The sequence below is a fragment of the Arvicola amphibius genome, chromosome 12 (assembly GCF_903992535.2).
Source record: "Arvicola amphibius chromosome 12, mArvAmp1.2, whole genome shotgun sequence".
In the NCBI taxonomy this organism is placed as follows: Eukaryota; Metazoa; Chordata; class Mammalia; order Rodentia; family Cricetidae; genus Arvicola; species Arvicola amphibius.
The window spans coordinates 12759646-12777577 of record NC_052058.2 but is presented as its reverse complement, the minus strand read 5'-3'; the positions used below and the strand labels follow the sequence as shown (position 1 = coordinate 12777577).

General features: G+C 47.0%; 1 protein-coding gene across 1 annotated transcript in view; it reads left to right on the top strand.

Annotated features, from left to right (window-relative positions):
* The window catches only part of Capn8 (calpain 8), a 70605-nt gene that overhangs the window by 32755 nt on the left and 19918 nt on the right, over positions 1 to 17932 (top strand). Inside the window, exons 4-11 of the mRNA XM_038349465.1 lie at positions 210 to 343; positions 1977 to 2145; positions 2853 to 2936; positions 5056 to 5141; positions 7162 to 7236; positions 7975 to 8135; positions 13266 to 13441; positions 16908 to 16919. Coding sequence (XP_038205393.1) covers positions 210 to 343; positions 1977 to 2145; positions 2853 to 2936; positions 5056 to 5141; positions 7162 to 7236; positions 7975 to 8135; positions 13266 to 13441; positions 16908 to 16919 — 897 coding nt within the window. The remainder of the gene's footprint in view (positions 1 to 209; positions 344 to 1976; positions 2146 to 2852; positions 2937 to 5055; positions 5142 to 7161; positions 7237 to 7974; positions 8136 to 13265; positions 13442 to 16907; positions 16920 to 17932) is intronic.

Sequence of the window (17932 nt, the reverse complement as noted above, 5' to 3'; positions counted from 1 at the left end):
CTCTTCTCCACAGACTCAAAGAAAGACTAAATGTTTCTTGGTGCCTGTGGCATCTCTTGTCTGTGGATGAGGTGTAAACCCTCTCAGGGAGTTTAAGGTTCACAAAGCCCAGAGACTAGCTCACTGGCAGTGGGGACCCCAGCCAAGGAGTCTGCTGAGGGACCTCTCTCTGCTTCTGCATGTGATACAGGTTGTTTTCCTACCCCTAGTTCTGGCAGTATGGAGAGTGGGTAGATGTTGTCATTGATGACAGACTCCCCACCAAGAATGGACAGCTGCTCTTTCTACACTCAGAAGAAGGCAATGAGTTCTGGAGTGCTCTCCTGGAGAAAGCCTATGCCAAGTAAGTGAGATGGTGAGGAACTGGAAGACCCTGGGGCAGCCCTGAAGGCTCTCGCCTGCCTTCCCATTCAGGATGCAATGGCCAAGTTTTTCCCAACATCCAGACAACCATAGGCTAGAAAGAAAGCATCCCTCTCAAGAGTAAAGGAAATTTGAGCTGGGAATTTAAGATCTCATCTTTGGGGGCTGGAAAGGTAGCTTAGTGATAGAGTCTTGGCTAGCATGCATAAGGCCCTGGTTCAATCCTCAATATACCATGCACACATACACACACACACACACACACACACACACACACACACACACACACACACACATATTCATTCTATTCTTGGGGCAGAATGAATGTTTAAAATAATGATGATGATGATGAAGAGGAAAAGTATAGAAGGAAGTTTCTGTTCTGCCCAGTCCTGCACCTGTTCAGTTCCAAAGAAACACACAGAGGCTTAAATTAATTATAAAATGTTTGGTGTATTAGCTCAGGCTTATTATTAACTAGCTCTTACAACTTAAATTAACCCATAATTCTTATCTATATTTAGCCACGTGGCTTGGTACCTTTTCTCAGTGCAGCATTTTCATCTTGCTTTCTCTGTGTCTGGGTGGCAACTACAGACTGAGACTTTCCTCTTTCAATAATTCTCCTAGTCTGGTTGCCCCAACTATACTTCCTGCCTGACTACTGGTCAATCAGTGTTTTATGGAATCAATATGAGTGACAAATCTTTATAGTGTATAAGAGCATTGTCCCACAGCAGAAAAAAATGTTTAGTACCAAACTTTAGCCCGATCAATAAAAAGTCAGAGACAGAAATTGGGGTTTAATCTGAAGATATGAAAAGCAAAGCAGCCAGCCATTGGCTCTTACCTCAACATCAGTCTGAAATGCAGATCCTGCCTCAGGAATCTCAGAGTGAGACTGTGTGTGAGCTGTCTCTTCCTGTCTTGTAATCCTCTTTAGCTCTGGAATTAAAGGTGCCTACCACTGGGGTTAAAGGCATGTGCCGCCTGGTTTGTATGGCAAACTAATGAGGCTACTGGGATTAAAGGTGTGTGTTACCACTGCCTGGCTGTAAGGCTGACCAGTGTGGCGTTTTACTCCCCTGATCCCCAGGCAAGCTTTATTTATTAAAATACAATTGAAATGCCACTACTCCAAACTCAGCAAAGTTTCTACTCATTCCTTGAGTGCCGTTTTCCGGACTGACATTCCAAGTTGAATGGTATCTTTGAATTAGCCCTGTTTGCTGTCACTCCAGTAAATTTCTCGTTCTGTTAGGGCAATCCTTAGCCTCAAGGGAAGGCTCCCCATTCCTATCTGTGCCTGGGCACCCCAGAAACCCAAGCAGTCAGGGCCAGTTCTGAAGGGGTTTTGGTTTTGAAAGGGAGTAGGAGACCTGGAAAGGGGCTGCCTGAGGATCTCTTCCTAGTGAAATCCTGGGGCATCTGTCTAAAATGGTGGTCTGTGCTTGCTCTAGGCTCCTTGTCAAAGCTGCCAAGGTCTTTCCCTGGCCCTCTAGCCTATGTCCTGGCATTATCCCTTTCCGTGTCCTATGGCTCATTTATGTCAGGTTGCTCATGGTTGTGGATGGTGCTTGTTTTCTTTCTTTTTTTTTTTTTTTTTTTAACAGGCTCAATGGTTCCTATGAGGCGCTTGCTGGAGGCTCCACAGTTGAGGGGTTTGAAGATTTCACAGGTGGCATCTCTGAATTTTATGACCTGAAGAAGCCCCCGGGCAATCTATACCACATCATCAAGAAGGCCCTCCGTGCAGGATCTCTGCTGGGGTGCTCCATTGATGTGAGCCTCAACTCTTTCCTTCATCTCTTTTGTCTGGTAGCATGTTAGTTTATAGTGTTCAGGAATGGTGAAGACCTAATGAGTGGGTGGGAACTAGGGTTAGTCACATTTTAAGATTATATTTTGCTGGTAACTGTTGCAGCCTCTAAATAGTATGGCTAGACTCCTCAAGATAGCACAGCCTCATCCCCTGGATCCTAGATCCTATTTACTTATCATCTTTTTGCTAAATCATCTTAGTCTTTGGGAAAGCAAATTGGCAGCTGACAATATTTGATGGACTTGGAGATCCCTGAAGAAAAGAGGGCCAGCCCTGACAGGAAGATTGGGAGTATGAAATGCCAATGTGGCCTTAGAGATCAGACCTGGAAGCCACCAGCCTGAAGGCCGGTCGTTACCTATCTCCCCAGATGCTCTCTTTTCTGTCTGGGTGTCTTAATGGGTAGTTTCGCTTGTTTGCTTTGTTTTGAGGCAGTGTAACTACGCTCTCTGCCACACTCTAGGCTCGGCAGCCACTTGCTACCTGCCTGGCTTATTAAAGGGGGGCATCCAGAGATGGGTCTCTCTGTTTGTGGGTTGTTGCTGCCCCTGCATTCGTCCCACCCAGGAAAGTCCTGGGCTGTGTGTTGTCCTTTTAGAAAGCAATATAATGCTGGCTCCAAAGAGGTCAGGGTCAGCCTCCCTGATTGGACTCTCTCCTTGACCAGGTCTCAAGTGCAGCCGAAGCAGAAGCCACCACCAGGCAAAAGCTGGTGAAGGGTCATGCATACTCTGTTACTGGAGTCGAAGAGGTAGGAAAGGGTTAATGTGAAATCTGGGAAGTCCCAAGCAGGAGTAGGAGGTCACACTGAGAAGTTCTGAGTTGCCTTGGAGCTTTCTTTGCTTACTCAGGGCAAGCTTCTCTTGGGATGCAGAGCCCCAGACAGATGAGCTGTTGACTCGGGTTCTCCACAGGGTACCTGCGACTCTTGGCTTCTCAGAGGACTGTCTGAGTCACCCTCGCTCTAGATCTCTGGTTTCAGTTAAATTTGACTCTTTTCTGAGAGAGAGTTAGAAAAGCCATAGGGACTATCAGTTAGAGTCTACACACAGCCCAGACAAAAATGCTTATGTAGGCAAAGCAGTATAAACCCATAGGAGTCCCTAAAAGAAGAAACAATTTCTACTCCAGTGTTCAGGATGATATTTAATAGTGAGAAGGCACGTAGATATTCTTCATTCTCTGGCCCCAGCATGGCCTGTACTACTTGTGATTTTTATTTCATGTGGTCCATATGGTAGGAGTTGAATAATTTGGTTTATAGTTAGAAGTATAAATATAAGAGGACGAAAAGATGAAGGTAAAATACATCAACCTAGACAGTGCTGAGGAATGAATTTTCTTTGGGGTTCCGGGTGGTCATGCAGAAAAGCCACACACCAAGGACTCCAGCTCTTGCCGTTTATTGCAAGTGACATCACTCACCACGCCTTCTGACTGGACGTGGTCTTGTTAAACCAAGTCCACTCCGTAAACATGAATTGAGAGTGTGAGGAAACTTTGGGCTAACGTGTGATGGGAATGATGATGATAAAAGCCTGCTAGACTGACCTGTTTAAGTGCATATGTGCAGGGGTGCATGGGGATCATACATGAGTGCTTGTGAAGTAGTGGTTGAGTCCTTTTCTGTTGTTACTATAACACAATGCCTGAATCTGGATTTATAAAAGAAAGTTTTTTTTTAATCTTATACATCTGGAGTCTGGGAAGTATAACAGGGTAGCTTCATGCAGCTTCATAACAACATCAATTGAAAGGGTAAGTGAGCACACTCAGAGGAGAGACAAACAACATGGCATTTGCTGTATTTCGTTTAACAACTAATCAAGTCCTGAGAGAATGAGAACTCACACCAGAAGAGTCAACTCAGGTAGCAAAGACAGTAACCCCATATCCTGTTTTAATCCCTTGAAAGTTCCACTTGCAAGCCCCACGACTGCAGTGACCAAATTTTACCACAAGTTCCTGAGGAAATTTATACATTTATGCATTGGAGACACTCTGCTAGGCTCCTACCTTTTCCTGGAGAGATGTGAGCAAGCATCTTCTCACCAGATAAAGCAACGGTGATGACAGAGCAAAGAAGTAGTTCCGCCCAGCTCCACCTCCATGAACCAATGGTTATGTGGCTTACATGCTTACAGGAGCACTGATGACTCAAATGCAGCTGCATCATCAGAAAGCCAGCATGGGTGGGGACACACGAAAACTGCATCCCTGGAGCTCCCTGCATGACTTGCAGGCGGCACCCAATGGAGACTCTCTGCTTACCCTGCAACTGTTCACTGCTTTTATAGCCTTGGGGAGGGGCTTTGTAAATCTTATAGCTTTCAGGAATTTCCTGGGCCCCCAAGTTTTCTTTACTTCCCAAGTCTAATGAGTTTGCTCGAGGAGGGGATAGCTAGAGAGCTGACTAGGTAATCTTGAATAACTGGGCCTCTCTGAGTCTCATACTGTTGAGGTCCAACTGTGAAGTTTAAATAAAGCAATCATGCATTGGAGGACATACTTAGCACTATGCCTACCCCACTAGCAAGCAATCAATAATGTTAACCTCCATGCTTTTGGCGTTGTTTGGGGGGCATTTATTAGGATGCTGTCTCTAATATTCAGAGCAAGGTCCAGCTTAATCAGCTGCAAACTCTAAACCTATGTTTAAGTAGATAGATAGTTGGCTTGTGGTGCATTTGCTCTTCATTTGTTCTAACAGCTTGTGAAAGCAAAACATTTGACCAAAGCTTAAAAGCAAGCACGGCGAGGGGAGGAAAGTGTGGTCTCTTGGAGATACTTGAAACACTGAATGCCCTGGGTGCAGACATATGCTCCAGGCTGCAGCAGTATGGTGATTTGTCCGTGCATGGCTTTTCCAGGTGGATTTCCGTGGCTGCCCAGAGAAGCTGATCAGACTAAGGAACCCATGGGGTGAAGTGGAGTGGTCTGGAGCCTGGAGTGATGCGTAGGTCCCCCCCTCCCAGTGATCACCTCTCCCTGCGTAAAGGTGTCATGAAACACACACCATGAGCAATGAGACCTGTCGTTTAGCGGGTTCTGCAGCACTTGCTGTCTGTAGATGATACGACATGCTTTGGAATATTATCCCATGGTTCCAGGATCGGAAAAGCAGAATAGAAACCATTTTGCTGCAGTTTTTGATTATGAATTTCTGCCTTGGCACTTGGATATTTGGCATCTCCGTGGAATTTTGCCTACCTATTTTCTACCTACCAAACTGGGCACTACAAACTGGGTACTACAGACTGGGTACTACAACTGGGTACTACAAAATGGGTACTACAGACTGGGTACTACAAACTAACCGGGTACTACAAACTAACCGGGTACTACAAACTAACCGGGTACTACAAACTAACCGGGTACTACAGACTGGGTACTACAGACTGGGTACTACAGACTGGGTACTACAGACTGGGTACTACAGACTGGGTACTACAGACTGGGTAACTACAGACTGGGTACTACAAACTAGGTACTACAGACTAACCGGGTACTACAAACTAACCGGGTACTACAAACTAACCGGGTACTACAGACTGGGTACTACAAGGTAAGATCAATCATTCGCAGTCATATTTCCCTGCCGCAAACACTGTTTCCCTCAGTAGCAAGAAAAAGCAAAGATGCTGGGAGAACCTTGCTCCTGGGAGCCATGGCCCACCCAGGCAGTGATGAATGGGTGTGCCACTTACCCACGAATTCCTGACTAGGTGTTGATTATTGGGTGGAAGGACAACCTCTGGACTGCCTGTCTCCTGGTAAGGGAAGTCAGTCCAGGGAGATGAGGGCCTTGGGGTGGCTATACTCTGGCATCTATGTCCCCGACATTCTCTACCAGCCAGAGCCACGGTCTGGGCTATTTACCTACTGGTGGCTGGAGAAGGAGGACATGGAAGCTCGAGGTGACATGTCTGAACTCAGCATCCAGCTGTGCTTTGCTGTTGTTTAAGTTTGGAACATCAACAATAACAACAACAAAAATCAAGCCCACTGGGAGATTAGATTAGATCTGGAATTCTCAACCAGATCCCATAACTTTTGCTTGCACCAAGCACACCGTGGGACTCAGTACTGACTAAATGAATGTTCAGTGCCCCCTAACCAAAACCATAGCATGGAACTTGACATTTATTGATTGCTTACTACTGGGTTAAGCACGGTGCTAATCATTTCAAACATACAATTGCACTTGATGACTTTAAGAAGCCCCAGGATGCTTCTCCAAGTGCTTAGAAGTCAGCTGGAGGGAGAGGCTGGGCATGGCTGTCTTCTTGGCTGGTGAGGGAGGAGCTGGACTTTTGTTGGGTGTGGTCAGGGAAGAGCTTTTGTTTGTTTTTAGGACTGATACTAACCCTGTTCACGTATCTAGACAATGCACACGCTTTTTAGGAAAGCCCAAAACCATAAAGGTCAGGCAGCTGTAGATGGCATTTGAACAAAGTACATTGTCACAGAAAGGCCACCAGCAGGACACCGGGTGACATTACCTCAAGGAAATTTCCATAAAACTGGGCCTGATGATCAAAGCCGTATTCTTAGGAAGCGGACAGTGCCTGTGTCCCTGATGCTGGCTGGGCCCTCTTATAAATAGATTCGCCCCAGTCTGATAGAAGATCAGAGTGACAAGTCCCTAATGGATACAGGAGTACCTGCCTTTCTGGTGGCAGGCCCACCTTGTTCCTATGGTCAGAGGTCTATGAGTCTTAATAGGAATGTAAAACTTACCCAGAGAGTGGAAATTAGAATGGAACCGCTATGTTTCCGCTGCATGCCCAACGACCCCTGCAGGAGCCCATGCCCTTGGCTTCATCCCTTGCCCTCAGTGGTACCCTGCTTCATACCTGTCTCCTTTCCTTGATGGGGGGCATCCCTTCTGTGGTCCTTTGGGGACATTAGCTGCAGCAAACAGCTTGCACATCTCGGCAATGGCTGCCTCTGGCTCATTATTCCCCCCTCCGCAGAGCACCTGAGTGGAATTACATAGATCCCAGGAAGAAGGAAGAGCTGGACAAGAGAGCAGAGGATGGAGAGTTCTGGTGAGAGGCTGTGCAGAAGGGCTGTCTCTTAGGGGTCAGGATGTTCCAAGGTGCTCGGGAGGACCGGCCTCCAGGATTTCCAGGAAGGTGACGATGTTCCTAACACGGGGGCTTTTCTTTTCCTCTGCACCTGTGCCCCAGTATAATTCTACCTCTCTTCTCATGTCCAAGCCCTCAGCACAGCCTGGCCATTGCCCACAGCACGGCCTGGCCATTGCCCACAGCACGGCCTGGCCAGCAGCTTGACAGCCCGCTGTGAGCCTGAAACATTACTCTCCAACTACCATATAACTCTAAGGCCTAGCTTACAGTCAAAACAGGATTCTTTTCTTTGTCTGGGTTGGGGGGTTCTGCGGAAGATGGGACCTCTTAGAGGACATCTCCACACCGGATGTCGTGGACAGTTCTTCAGGAATGAGCCTCTGGTGGGATTAGCTGTGATCCAGCCTAGAGGCAAGGGCTGCACTGGTATCCCCTCCTGGGGGCAGGGTCCCTTTGGTTCCTGGTCCCAACTCTGTGTGGCTGGCAGACACAGGAGGGAGATTCTTCAGAAACAGAGATGCTGACCACAGTGACAAATTTAGACGGTAGCCCTTCTTATTTGGGTCTCTGGACTGTAGAACTGGATCCGGGCAGTCTACAGCTGCTGGATGATCAGAGCTCTTTCTTGGGCCTTTGATCTCTCTTCCAGTCCAGCCCACCTCACCCACACTTCCTTCTGGTCCGTTCGTTCTTCAGGATGTCCTTTTCGGATTTCTTGGAGCAGTTCTCTCGACTGGAAATATGCAACCTGTCTCCAGACTCCCTGAGCAGTGAGGAGGCCCACAAATGGAACCTTGTGCTCTTCAATGGTCGCTGGACACGAGGTTCCACAGCCGGGGGCTGCCAGAACTACCCAGGTGAGGCAAAGGCCACTGGGCTCTTCCTCCCTGGGCTGCATGGCTTTTAGGATGGATCTTTGGATAATTAATGCCCTTGGGTCTAAGGTGCTGTTTCTACTCTGGCTTGGAGGCCAGGCCAGCCAGGGTGGATAGCAGTTTTGCAGCTGTCTACCTGAGGCCTTGTCTCACTCCTGTGTGTTTAAACCATCCGTGCTTCAGCCACCCCTGTCCTTTCAGTGAGCCGCTTCTCACCATCTCTTCTTGAACCATCACTAAAGCCTTCTGTTCTTCCCTTGGCCTTTGGCCTGCCCTCCCTGGTTCAGCTGGCTGACACCACCACACTGAGCTTGGGGGTAGAGCAGTTAACCATGTCAGTAGACAATCGAGCGTTTTCGGTGGCTTGCACTCAGAAGAGAGGCCATTCTGCTTGGTGTTGCCCAAGTTATGGCTGAAGGGGTGAGGCTGTGGGGTCAGGAATGGACAGACACAGGGGGGAGGAGGTCATCAGGGATCTCTCCCTGGCAGGGATGTCCTTGTGCAAACCACTACCTCTGTCTTAGCTCTGGCTCCTTAAAGGAGAGAGCGGCCTCCCTGGTTCTTAACAGATGACTAACATGTACTTGTGTAGACTCCTCCTAGGTCGCGTCCACTGGGACAGCTGCTGAAGAAATCACTGAGACATGACCCCAGCTCTCTGGAGAAACAAAGGAAAGAAAACCACGCTCCCCTCTTGCTAGTTCCCCACCTCCATGCTTCCCTGGCTTGCTGTTGCTCTGTTGATTTGTGTTGATTGACTCAGTATCTCCACGCAGGGGTGAGGAGTAGCCGCTTTCTTCCCAGCCAGAGAGCACTGCATGCTGTAGAAATGACAACACTGTAAAACCTCGTGTGGGTACAGATGGGGAGCACAAGGTCTTACCTTCTTCCCCATCCATCTCCATCTGGCTACAACCAGCCGTTGACAGGCCTGAAGCGGGAGCTGGTGGCCTGCCCCCATCAGTCAGCTTACCGGTTGTGAGGCCCGGGGGCCTTCCTTTCCTGAAGCTTCAGTTTTTCAGTCCTCGCTAGGGTTCATAATTCCTACCTCCCAGCTCGCTGGGGCTCACAGGAGCATTGTCGCGCGGAGCACACAGGGAAGCGCTTTGTAAACTGTGCAGTGTTAGACAAATGGGATGGATTATTTTTATGGCCCATTCTCTTCCTCTAGTACTGTTAAGGAGTAAACAAAAAATGTAGGGATTGCAGTAATGCTACATTTGGGAGAAATTAAAATATGCTCACCATTAACAAGCTCTTAGAAAAGACGCAGGAAATTCACACGGATCATTCTGGAAGCTCAGAACCATAGGGGGTGCCCAAGGTGTCTGCATGCACCAAATCATAATCCCATCTGGGCTGCCAGCTAGCTGTCAGGAAGAAATGGATTGTTCTTGCCTCCTGGTAATGAAGTAAGCACAGAAGATTACCGAATTTCTGTCTCCCCCGGAATTCAGACACCTGATCTTAAATCTATATACACCTGTGCCTTAAGTAGAAAAATAAAACCTAAAAATGCAGGCTCTGGGAAGGAGGAATTGAATAAGTACTCTCACTGTTAAAGAAAAAAAATAATGAATGGGCCTTGGACATAGGAGAATGCTATGTGGCTTCATAGAGTTTGCACCGTCAAGCAGAGACTGTAAAAACATCCGCCAAGCCCTGCTCACCCTAATATGCTCCTCCCCAATTCTTTGTTGCAATTGAACAAGTACCATGGTGGAGTCTATCAGACCCAGCTTCTTCAATTATACTCTTGGCTCGATTCCATCAGAGAACCGTTGGGTGTCTGTGGTGGATCCCTCAGGCTCCTCTGTGCCTAGCTTGGGTGGTTACTAAGCTGAGAGAGCCTTTTCAAATGTTGCCTTTGAATAAAGGTGTCTTGCGTGTGTGTGGAGCGTTGCTTTGTGCTGGTGTGTGCATGCACACTCGTAGAAGATGTTGGGTATCCACTCTGTGCCTTATCTGCCTCTTCTTATTCATGCCCTTTTGCTCTCTGTCTCTTAAACCTTTGAGACAGGGTCTCTTACTGAACCTGGGGCTCTGCCAACAATCTCCACCTCCATTTGTACACCCCAACAGCACTGCATTCACAGGCACATGTGTTGCAGGTTTTTTGGACCACAAGCCCCCAAATCATGACACAGAGACTTATTATTAATTATGAATGCTCAGCCTTAGTTTATGCTTGTTTCTAGCTAGCTTTAGAAATGAACCCATTTCTACTAATTGATGTGCTGCTCTGAGATTATTTACTTCATCGATGTACTGTCTGTGCTGCTTTTCTGTTTCCTCCATGTCTGATTGGTTGACCCCCCCCCCCCAGCTGGCTGGCTGGTTCCCTTTACTCTCTGTCTGCCAGTCCTGCCTATCTCTCCTTTGCCTACCTACTGGCCATTCAGCTTTTTCTTAGGCCAATCAGGTGCCTTAGGCAGGCAAGTTGAAATAGCAACATATTTTTTACATAGTTAAACAAATGCAGCATAAATAAATACAACATATTTTTTACATGGTTAAACAAATATTCCATTCTACAACATTTGCCCCTTTTTGCCTAAATAAAAAAATTTTCACTTTAATATAGTAAAACTATATATAACAAGAGCAATTATCCAGTAAGAATTACAGTTACAATATCTAGTCTATTTATATTTGGCAAATTTAGTGAACATACTCCATTATTTATCTCATCTTGATAAATTCAAAGTTTAGTACTTATTTACTTTCTATCATAACTAAGCAAAACTGTAACTATCTGGTTTTTCAACTCTATCAAAGACCCCATAATACAATATTACCTGAGTAGGTACACAGGAAGTGCAGTACAAGCCACTTCCAAAACTATAAAAACGACAGAGATATCTGACTGTCTGGAGAGTCACCCAAGGTTTCTCTGCAACATTGGGCATCCATCTTTAGCCTTGAGGCCGGGAATATCTGGCAGATGTTTCTATGAAGCAGGAATTTTAAAGGACTGTCCCACTTTGTCTTGGCAATGTTTGGCAGTCACTTTCCCTATGTCCTGAAGAATATCTGCCAAACTTTTCTATGAAGAAGGAATTTTGAAGGACTGTCTCACCTTGTTTTGGCAAAGTTCAACAGTTGCTTTCCAGCTTGGACGGTATACTGTCAGCAGTTGAGGCAAGGACAGTTTCTTGCCCAAATGGCTAGCTTTGTCACAATGGAAGCAAACTCTATATGGAGATTCTTCAATACCCATCATGCTTTCATGAAGTAGATTGGTGCTGCTCAGAGCAGATGTGTCCTGCTGTCATGAAAAGTCTTAGGTTATTAAACATAATACAATATTAAACATATTAAAATAAATGCAACATTCTGTAGGCATCTGAAGCATTTGAAGATTACCTATCTATCTAAATATATCTGTTTAACTTTGAAAACATACCTAGCATGACTACAAGTTTGATTTTTATAATTACTAACCTGTATTTCTTAATTATACATTTTAAAATGAGCTGCATAGCTACAATACCTTAAACAAGAGTAGAAACATGCATACAGTATAACAAAAATAACTTTAAATTTGTACCAATATACCAAAATCTATGCCAATGTAAAATATTTGAGCTTAATAGTTGTGTGAACTTTATGCCCTGTGGGCATGGCCAAGGGCTGCATTTAACTAGAAGCTGCATTTACATGCCCCAGATCATGGTGCCTGCACTGTGTCAGGTGTTTTTCTTAGTTTATTGTGTCTACTTGATGTGCTGGTTACTCAAGTGCCCTCTGTACAGCAAAGCTGTGCCTCTGTATGCTACAAGCACCAGGCTACTAGGAAGTTGTGTCTTTTTTCTTCCGGTTTCCTCGGACCCTAGATAGCACCAAATGTTGTTTTAACTTCAGCACAGTGACTGCACCTTAATCTACTGCAGTCTCAGTCAGCAACTGCAACGCCGCAGTTATTGGCCTGTTTCTCTAGCAGCAGCTGGCAGCCCAGGCCACAGCCTGGCAAGAATTCTGCTCCCACAGGCACTGGCCTTGTCTCTGCCACTAAAGATAGCTTTGACTAAATCTCTATCATTCTAATTATGAATAATACTTGAGATTCAAAGGCTAGGGTGAAAACCTGCTAGCTCAGAGAGACTAAGTAACAACTTTCTCCTTGCTGGTGTCCATGGAAGACCCATGCTTCCATTTCACCAAATCTAAAAAGGCTGTGCCACTCCAAGTCCCACCCTATTACTTCCTGTGACTCTCTATCTCTCCCAGTTGGTGTTTGATGTTCTATGATTACTTTCTGTCAACTAGCTGCTAACTCAGCCCTCTGACCCAAGGTTAATTTTATTTAATCAACACAAATGCAAACTTGGGGTTCACAGTGTAATCAAATATCCCCAACACACATGCATAGCCATGACTGACATTTTGACATGGTGCTAGGATCTGAACTCAGGTACTCTTGCTTGGGCAGCAAGCTCCCTTACCCACTGAGTCATCTCTCCAACTCAAAAAAAAGTATTCATAGGTGGTATGGCAGGAATGCTTAATGACACTATGATTTCTCTTACACTATTTAATGATATGTCTCCTCAGTAGGCTGCAACACTTGGCATCATGGGTGGGCCCTTGGGCTGAGGGATAGAGGCTGTGTCTCAGGGCCTCATGGGGTTAAAACCCAAAGCTAGAGCTTCTAGGCTTGGAGGAGCACATGACGGTTCAAGTGGCTTTCTAGGTATCAGGCAAAGGCCTCCTTGGTTCTTCTGGGACTCTGCTGTCATCAGTCTCAGAGATACACTTTTACGTAAGGAGCTTCTTCCAGGTGGAGTCGTCAGGTAAGAACAGGAAGAAAGGAAAGGCTTCCAGAAAGGCAAGATATTACTTCCTGGTGCAGTCCAGAGCAGCCTGGGATGACAGTATCTCAGATTTCACCACAGTTCTAGGCTACTGGATGATCAAGCAGACAAGACAGACATTCTAAGTATCTACCTATGGGGCAGGGAAGGGAGGTGGGAGGACGGCTCTCCAGTTCTATGCCAGGCAGTCTTGCCAGTGTTAGCCTTTCACTGGGATGATGGAGGCTCTTCCCTTTTAAAAATTTCCCTTCTTCATCCCCTCACCCCCGTTGGACCACTGCCACTGGATGACTGCCAGGCACTTACTGGACCAACCCCCAGTTCAAAATCCATTTGGATGAGGTGGATGAGGACCAGGAAGAGGGCACCAGTGAACCCTGCTGTACAGTGCTGCTGGGTCTGATGCAGAAGAATCGCAGACGGCAAAAGAGGATTGGCCAGGGCATGCTCAGCATAGGCTACGCTGTCTACCAGGTACAGCTGAATCAGACTCCTCTGTCGGGGTATACTGATGTCTTTGATCAGGATGTTTCAGTCGGTGATTGGCGTTCATCTATCCTATTGCCCAAATATCCTTATATAAGATGCTGTCCTTGCTCCCTTACTTCCCTAGAACTGTTATTGATACTTGGATTCCATAGTTAGGGACTCATCGCTATGGCTGGAATTTCTGCTGCTAACACTCAGATGCGCAATTCATTACATTTTGCCTGTCAGCAAGAACTCGATGCGAATTTGCATATTAGATTCTTTTCCAAGAAGAGGTGTCTCAGGGGACAGGAGCCCAGAACATGAGGATGAAAAACATTTGTGCAATAAAATGCATTTCAGAGTGGGAGAATGTGGCTGGGCACAAAAGTCAAATGTACACAGTTCCTTCTACCTACCAATAGGAGGTTATTTGAACACATAAGTCACCGGCTTGGGTAAGAGGAATAACACAGCCATTTTAGGTTCCGGAGTCTCTGGATTGAGGAACACAGCTGGTTCTTGTCTCAGACTTCAGTCCCTAGTTCATGATGCCAGACTTCTCCGGTGACTACCCTTCTGTGGACATTGTCTCCCCGATACAGTAAATCGATTCTTCATAACTTGACAATCTAGCTAGGACTGTGCTACTTCTTTACCCAGGCAGAGACTCCACAGAATGTATCCCACGGGGAGTCAGACTTTAGCTTTTCAGTATGGCTTTATTACAAGTGAATTTCCTGGCTAAAAATACAATCCTAATCAGGAAGACCCAGAGCCGCTGGGAGGCCCAACATCTCATTGTAAATTAATGCACATAAAATAAGCATTATAATAAGAAGTATTGTAATAAATTTTGTAACAAGGAAAAATTCAGTTGCCAAGCCCATACATTCTTCCTCCAGCTCCCTTTATCATATTCTTAAACTTAGGGTTTCAGGTGTGTGAGTGTGTGTGTGTGAGTGTGTGTGTGGGTGTAAATATATCCTGACAAAAACAACCTAGGGAAGGGTTTATTTTAGCTTACAGATCAATGCACAGTTCACCATGGCAGGAAGTCAGGGGAGCAGGAACTTGAAGCAACCGGTCGCTTTGTGTCTGAAAACAGAGGAGAGCAGTGACTGCACACTGTTTAGTTCCCTTTCCGCACTCACCTATGCCAAGACCCTAGCTAGGGAATGCTGCCACCCACAGTAGGTGAGTGTTCATATGTAAACTAACAATTGTACACAAGCTGCCAGGCTTATCTTCTGAGTGATTCTAGATTCTATCAAGTTGGCACTAACAAAATATGTGCAAGTGTGCATGTATGCATGTATATGTGCACATATGCGTGCATGTGTGTGTGTGTGTGTGTAATTGGAAGAATGGGGGTTGGAAAAGAGTTGCTACTTAATGGGGAGAGAAAAGAACTGAAAGTAACTAAGCTCCATTTTACTCCAACTTAGCTCTTCCAGCCCTGTCTAGACATAAATACTGCAAGCCCGCCCTCACTGCTTCCAGACATAATAGCCCTGCGTGCATCCCAACACAACAAACTTGCCTGACCATCTACTCTGCGTCATGTGCAAAGCCAGAAGTGGGGGACACTGAGTACTAGCACACCGTTCCTGTCTGTCCTCTGGGTGCTCCTAGTCAGGAATGGGAAACCGATGACAGGGCAGGAGCGATGTGTGATGGTGGTGCCACCACAGCAGCCTGGGCTCCTCAGCTTCATGCTGGCCGAGACTTTAATCAGGTCTTCAAAGATAACCTAGATTTCAAATGTGGAGAAGCGAGAACAGTCTAGCCTGAAGGCATGCCATGTGCTCTCTGATGGCTTAAAACCTAGCGACTCTTTCAGAGAACCATCAGTTGGCAGGGGTGGCTACAGGGTGAGCCACTCAGGGACGGTGGTCAGTGCTTCATCCGTCAGGCCTCCTTCATTGTGCCAGATCAACAAAATATCCTTTCTCAATAACCGTGTCTGGTACACTGTTTGTACCAATAAATAACACACACAGCATGTCAGTTCCATGTATGGAATTATAGCTGTTTATAAACTTCTCCAGGGTGTGTGATCTGTGGTCCCACTTCTTGTCATCAGAGGCATATAAATTAGAGCTTGGCACTCTGTGAACAGATTGGTCACACAATTTTAAAGTCAAATTGAGGAGATGGATGGAGATGGATGGAACCGCTGGAGTAAAAGGAGCAGCCTGGGTGAGGGGAGTATCTGGGCTGTGGGGAATAGCTGGGCTGCAGGGATATCATATTTTCATCCCTGCTTGTGTTTCCCTTCTCTGGCTATAGCTGCCTAAAACTGGATGCTAGCCTGAGCTTGAAAACGTACCAGTTGAGAAGCTGCCAGGCACCCCTGAAGGCTAAAGAGCCCACTTTCTGCTACCCACACAGAATCTTGCATTTCACAGATGGCTGCCCTTCCAGACTCTGTGGGCAGTGGCTCTTCCTGTCTGGCCCAGGAGACTCAGGGCCAGGTGGACTCAGAGCATATTGTCACAAGTGTCCAGGTCGTTGAGGGGAAGCTGGTCAAAGTAATTACGGAAGCTCCTAATGGGCGGGGAGGCCTCTGTGGGGCTGATTGTGTTTCAAACTCCAAATGAGAGGAGAGCTCATGCCCCTTGACTGCTCTAGCTCTGCTGAGAAAATGCCAGCCAGACCTCACTTCCCCTCAGCCTGGAAGGCAGTCGCACAATGGGCCTAAGCTGCCAGGATGCTCTTCTGGTTCAAACAGCCTGTGTGGTAGGGCAGGGGAGGGAGGACACAGGAGTGATGGGGTTCTCTTTTATAGCCTGACACAGGAGCACTGGGCATAGCAGGGCTCCCCTTCTGTGTCTGACTGCCCTTCTCCACAGTTGTGCCTGAGGAGAGAGCTGCAGCTGAGCCAGTAACAAAGAACTCACTATCTCCTGTAATCAAAGCAAGGGGCGGGGAGAAAGGTTGCTGGGGGTGAGGGAGTCAGGCTACCACATCCCTTTCTCCAAAGTCAGTGACATCCTCCGCGTCTAGCTTCTACACTGCCAGACATCACTAACGTAAAGGAAGGAGCCCTTTTCCTTCCAATTTAAAAACGTTGGCAGAATCTCCTATAGGCCCAGTGTGGGTCACTGTGGCTGAAGACAGTATCAATTGTGATTTAGGTTGAGTGGAATTTTCTTCCAGCCAAATCTGTGATCTGCCAGGCCCAGGGTGGGAAGAACTTGGATCCAATTTAAGCTCAAGCATTATTACTGTTGAAGTATTTGGGAGATCTGGGTAGATTACATAAAGTAAAAGGTAGGGGCTTCCCCAGCCCTGGATTTCTAGGACTCAGCCGTTTGCACGTGGCCTTGAATCACCCATCACTTTCCAGTTCAGAAATGCACACCGCACTTCCATTTTCACTCCAGCTTCCTCCCTGTGTGCTGTCGTCTCTGTCCACAAGGTATGTGGAGAGCTTCCAGGTGACCTGCCCTTGTCTTTTGTCCTGCAGATTCCCAAGGAGGTACGTGAGTACGGCCTGTACAGAGGTGGTCTCCACTGGGTAAGCAAGGGCATGCCCGCCTTTGGCTCCTCCCTGCAATGGAGACAGGCTCTCCCGTGGCTACTCTTTTGATCCGGTGAGCTGGTAGTCCTGAGAGCCAGTGAATACAAGCGCAAGCCCCACCTGTCAGACCCTATGGGAAGGGAATAGGAGTGAGCCTTGCCCTGCTATGAATGGTGGCTTGGTCTGAATAAGGCGATTACTGCATACTGTAGCGTCCTTCTTGTCTGGCCACAGGAACAAGTGCTCTGGTGTCTGATTAGAAAGGGAAGTGCCAACTTCACCCTCTGCTCTGGCTTGTCCTATGCTCCTCAACAGCTCACAACTGGCTTAAAGGATCCTATTACTAGTGTCCTTATGGTCTGAGGTTCCCTCTGACCTCCTGGGCCTTGTTCACCGGTACCACCCACCTCAACTGGTTGAATGTAGGAGCCCAGAAGCACCCGGGCACTCTGGAAATATCCAGAACATATTGGAAACATACCTGCATGACCCCACAGGAGAGCACAGTCAGCACAAAGCAAGGACCCAGAGTGTGCTGGCCCAGGGTCATCTTAGCTGCAGCCTCGGAAGTCTAAAAAAATCTCAGTGTACAGGCTACATCCCAGCAGGTTATAGCAGCATCCTGGGGTCAGGAGAATACAGGCATCGGAGGTTTATAAACAGGCCCTCGACTCCAGTGTGGAGCCATGACTGGGTTTTGACTTGGAGTCAATTGCACTAATCATGCAGTAGCATGTGACGGGCTGCTGCTTCCTTCCCTGTCTTGGGCTGTCAGCTTGACCAGGGATGTAGGTAGCATGGCCCAGGCTGTGTTCCCAGACTGCAGACTACTGGTCTTTTGTGCCCTTGGGTCACAAATGCAAGCTATTTATCGTGGAGGGGACAGACAGGGTGTGTGGTTCATTGCACTATCCTCACACTGAAAAATAATTGAAACCAAACCTGAGTTAAGTGTGGTTAACGGCATGTCC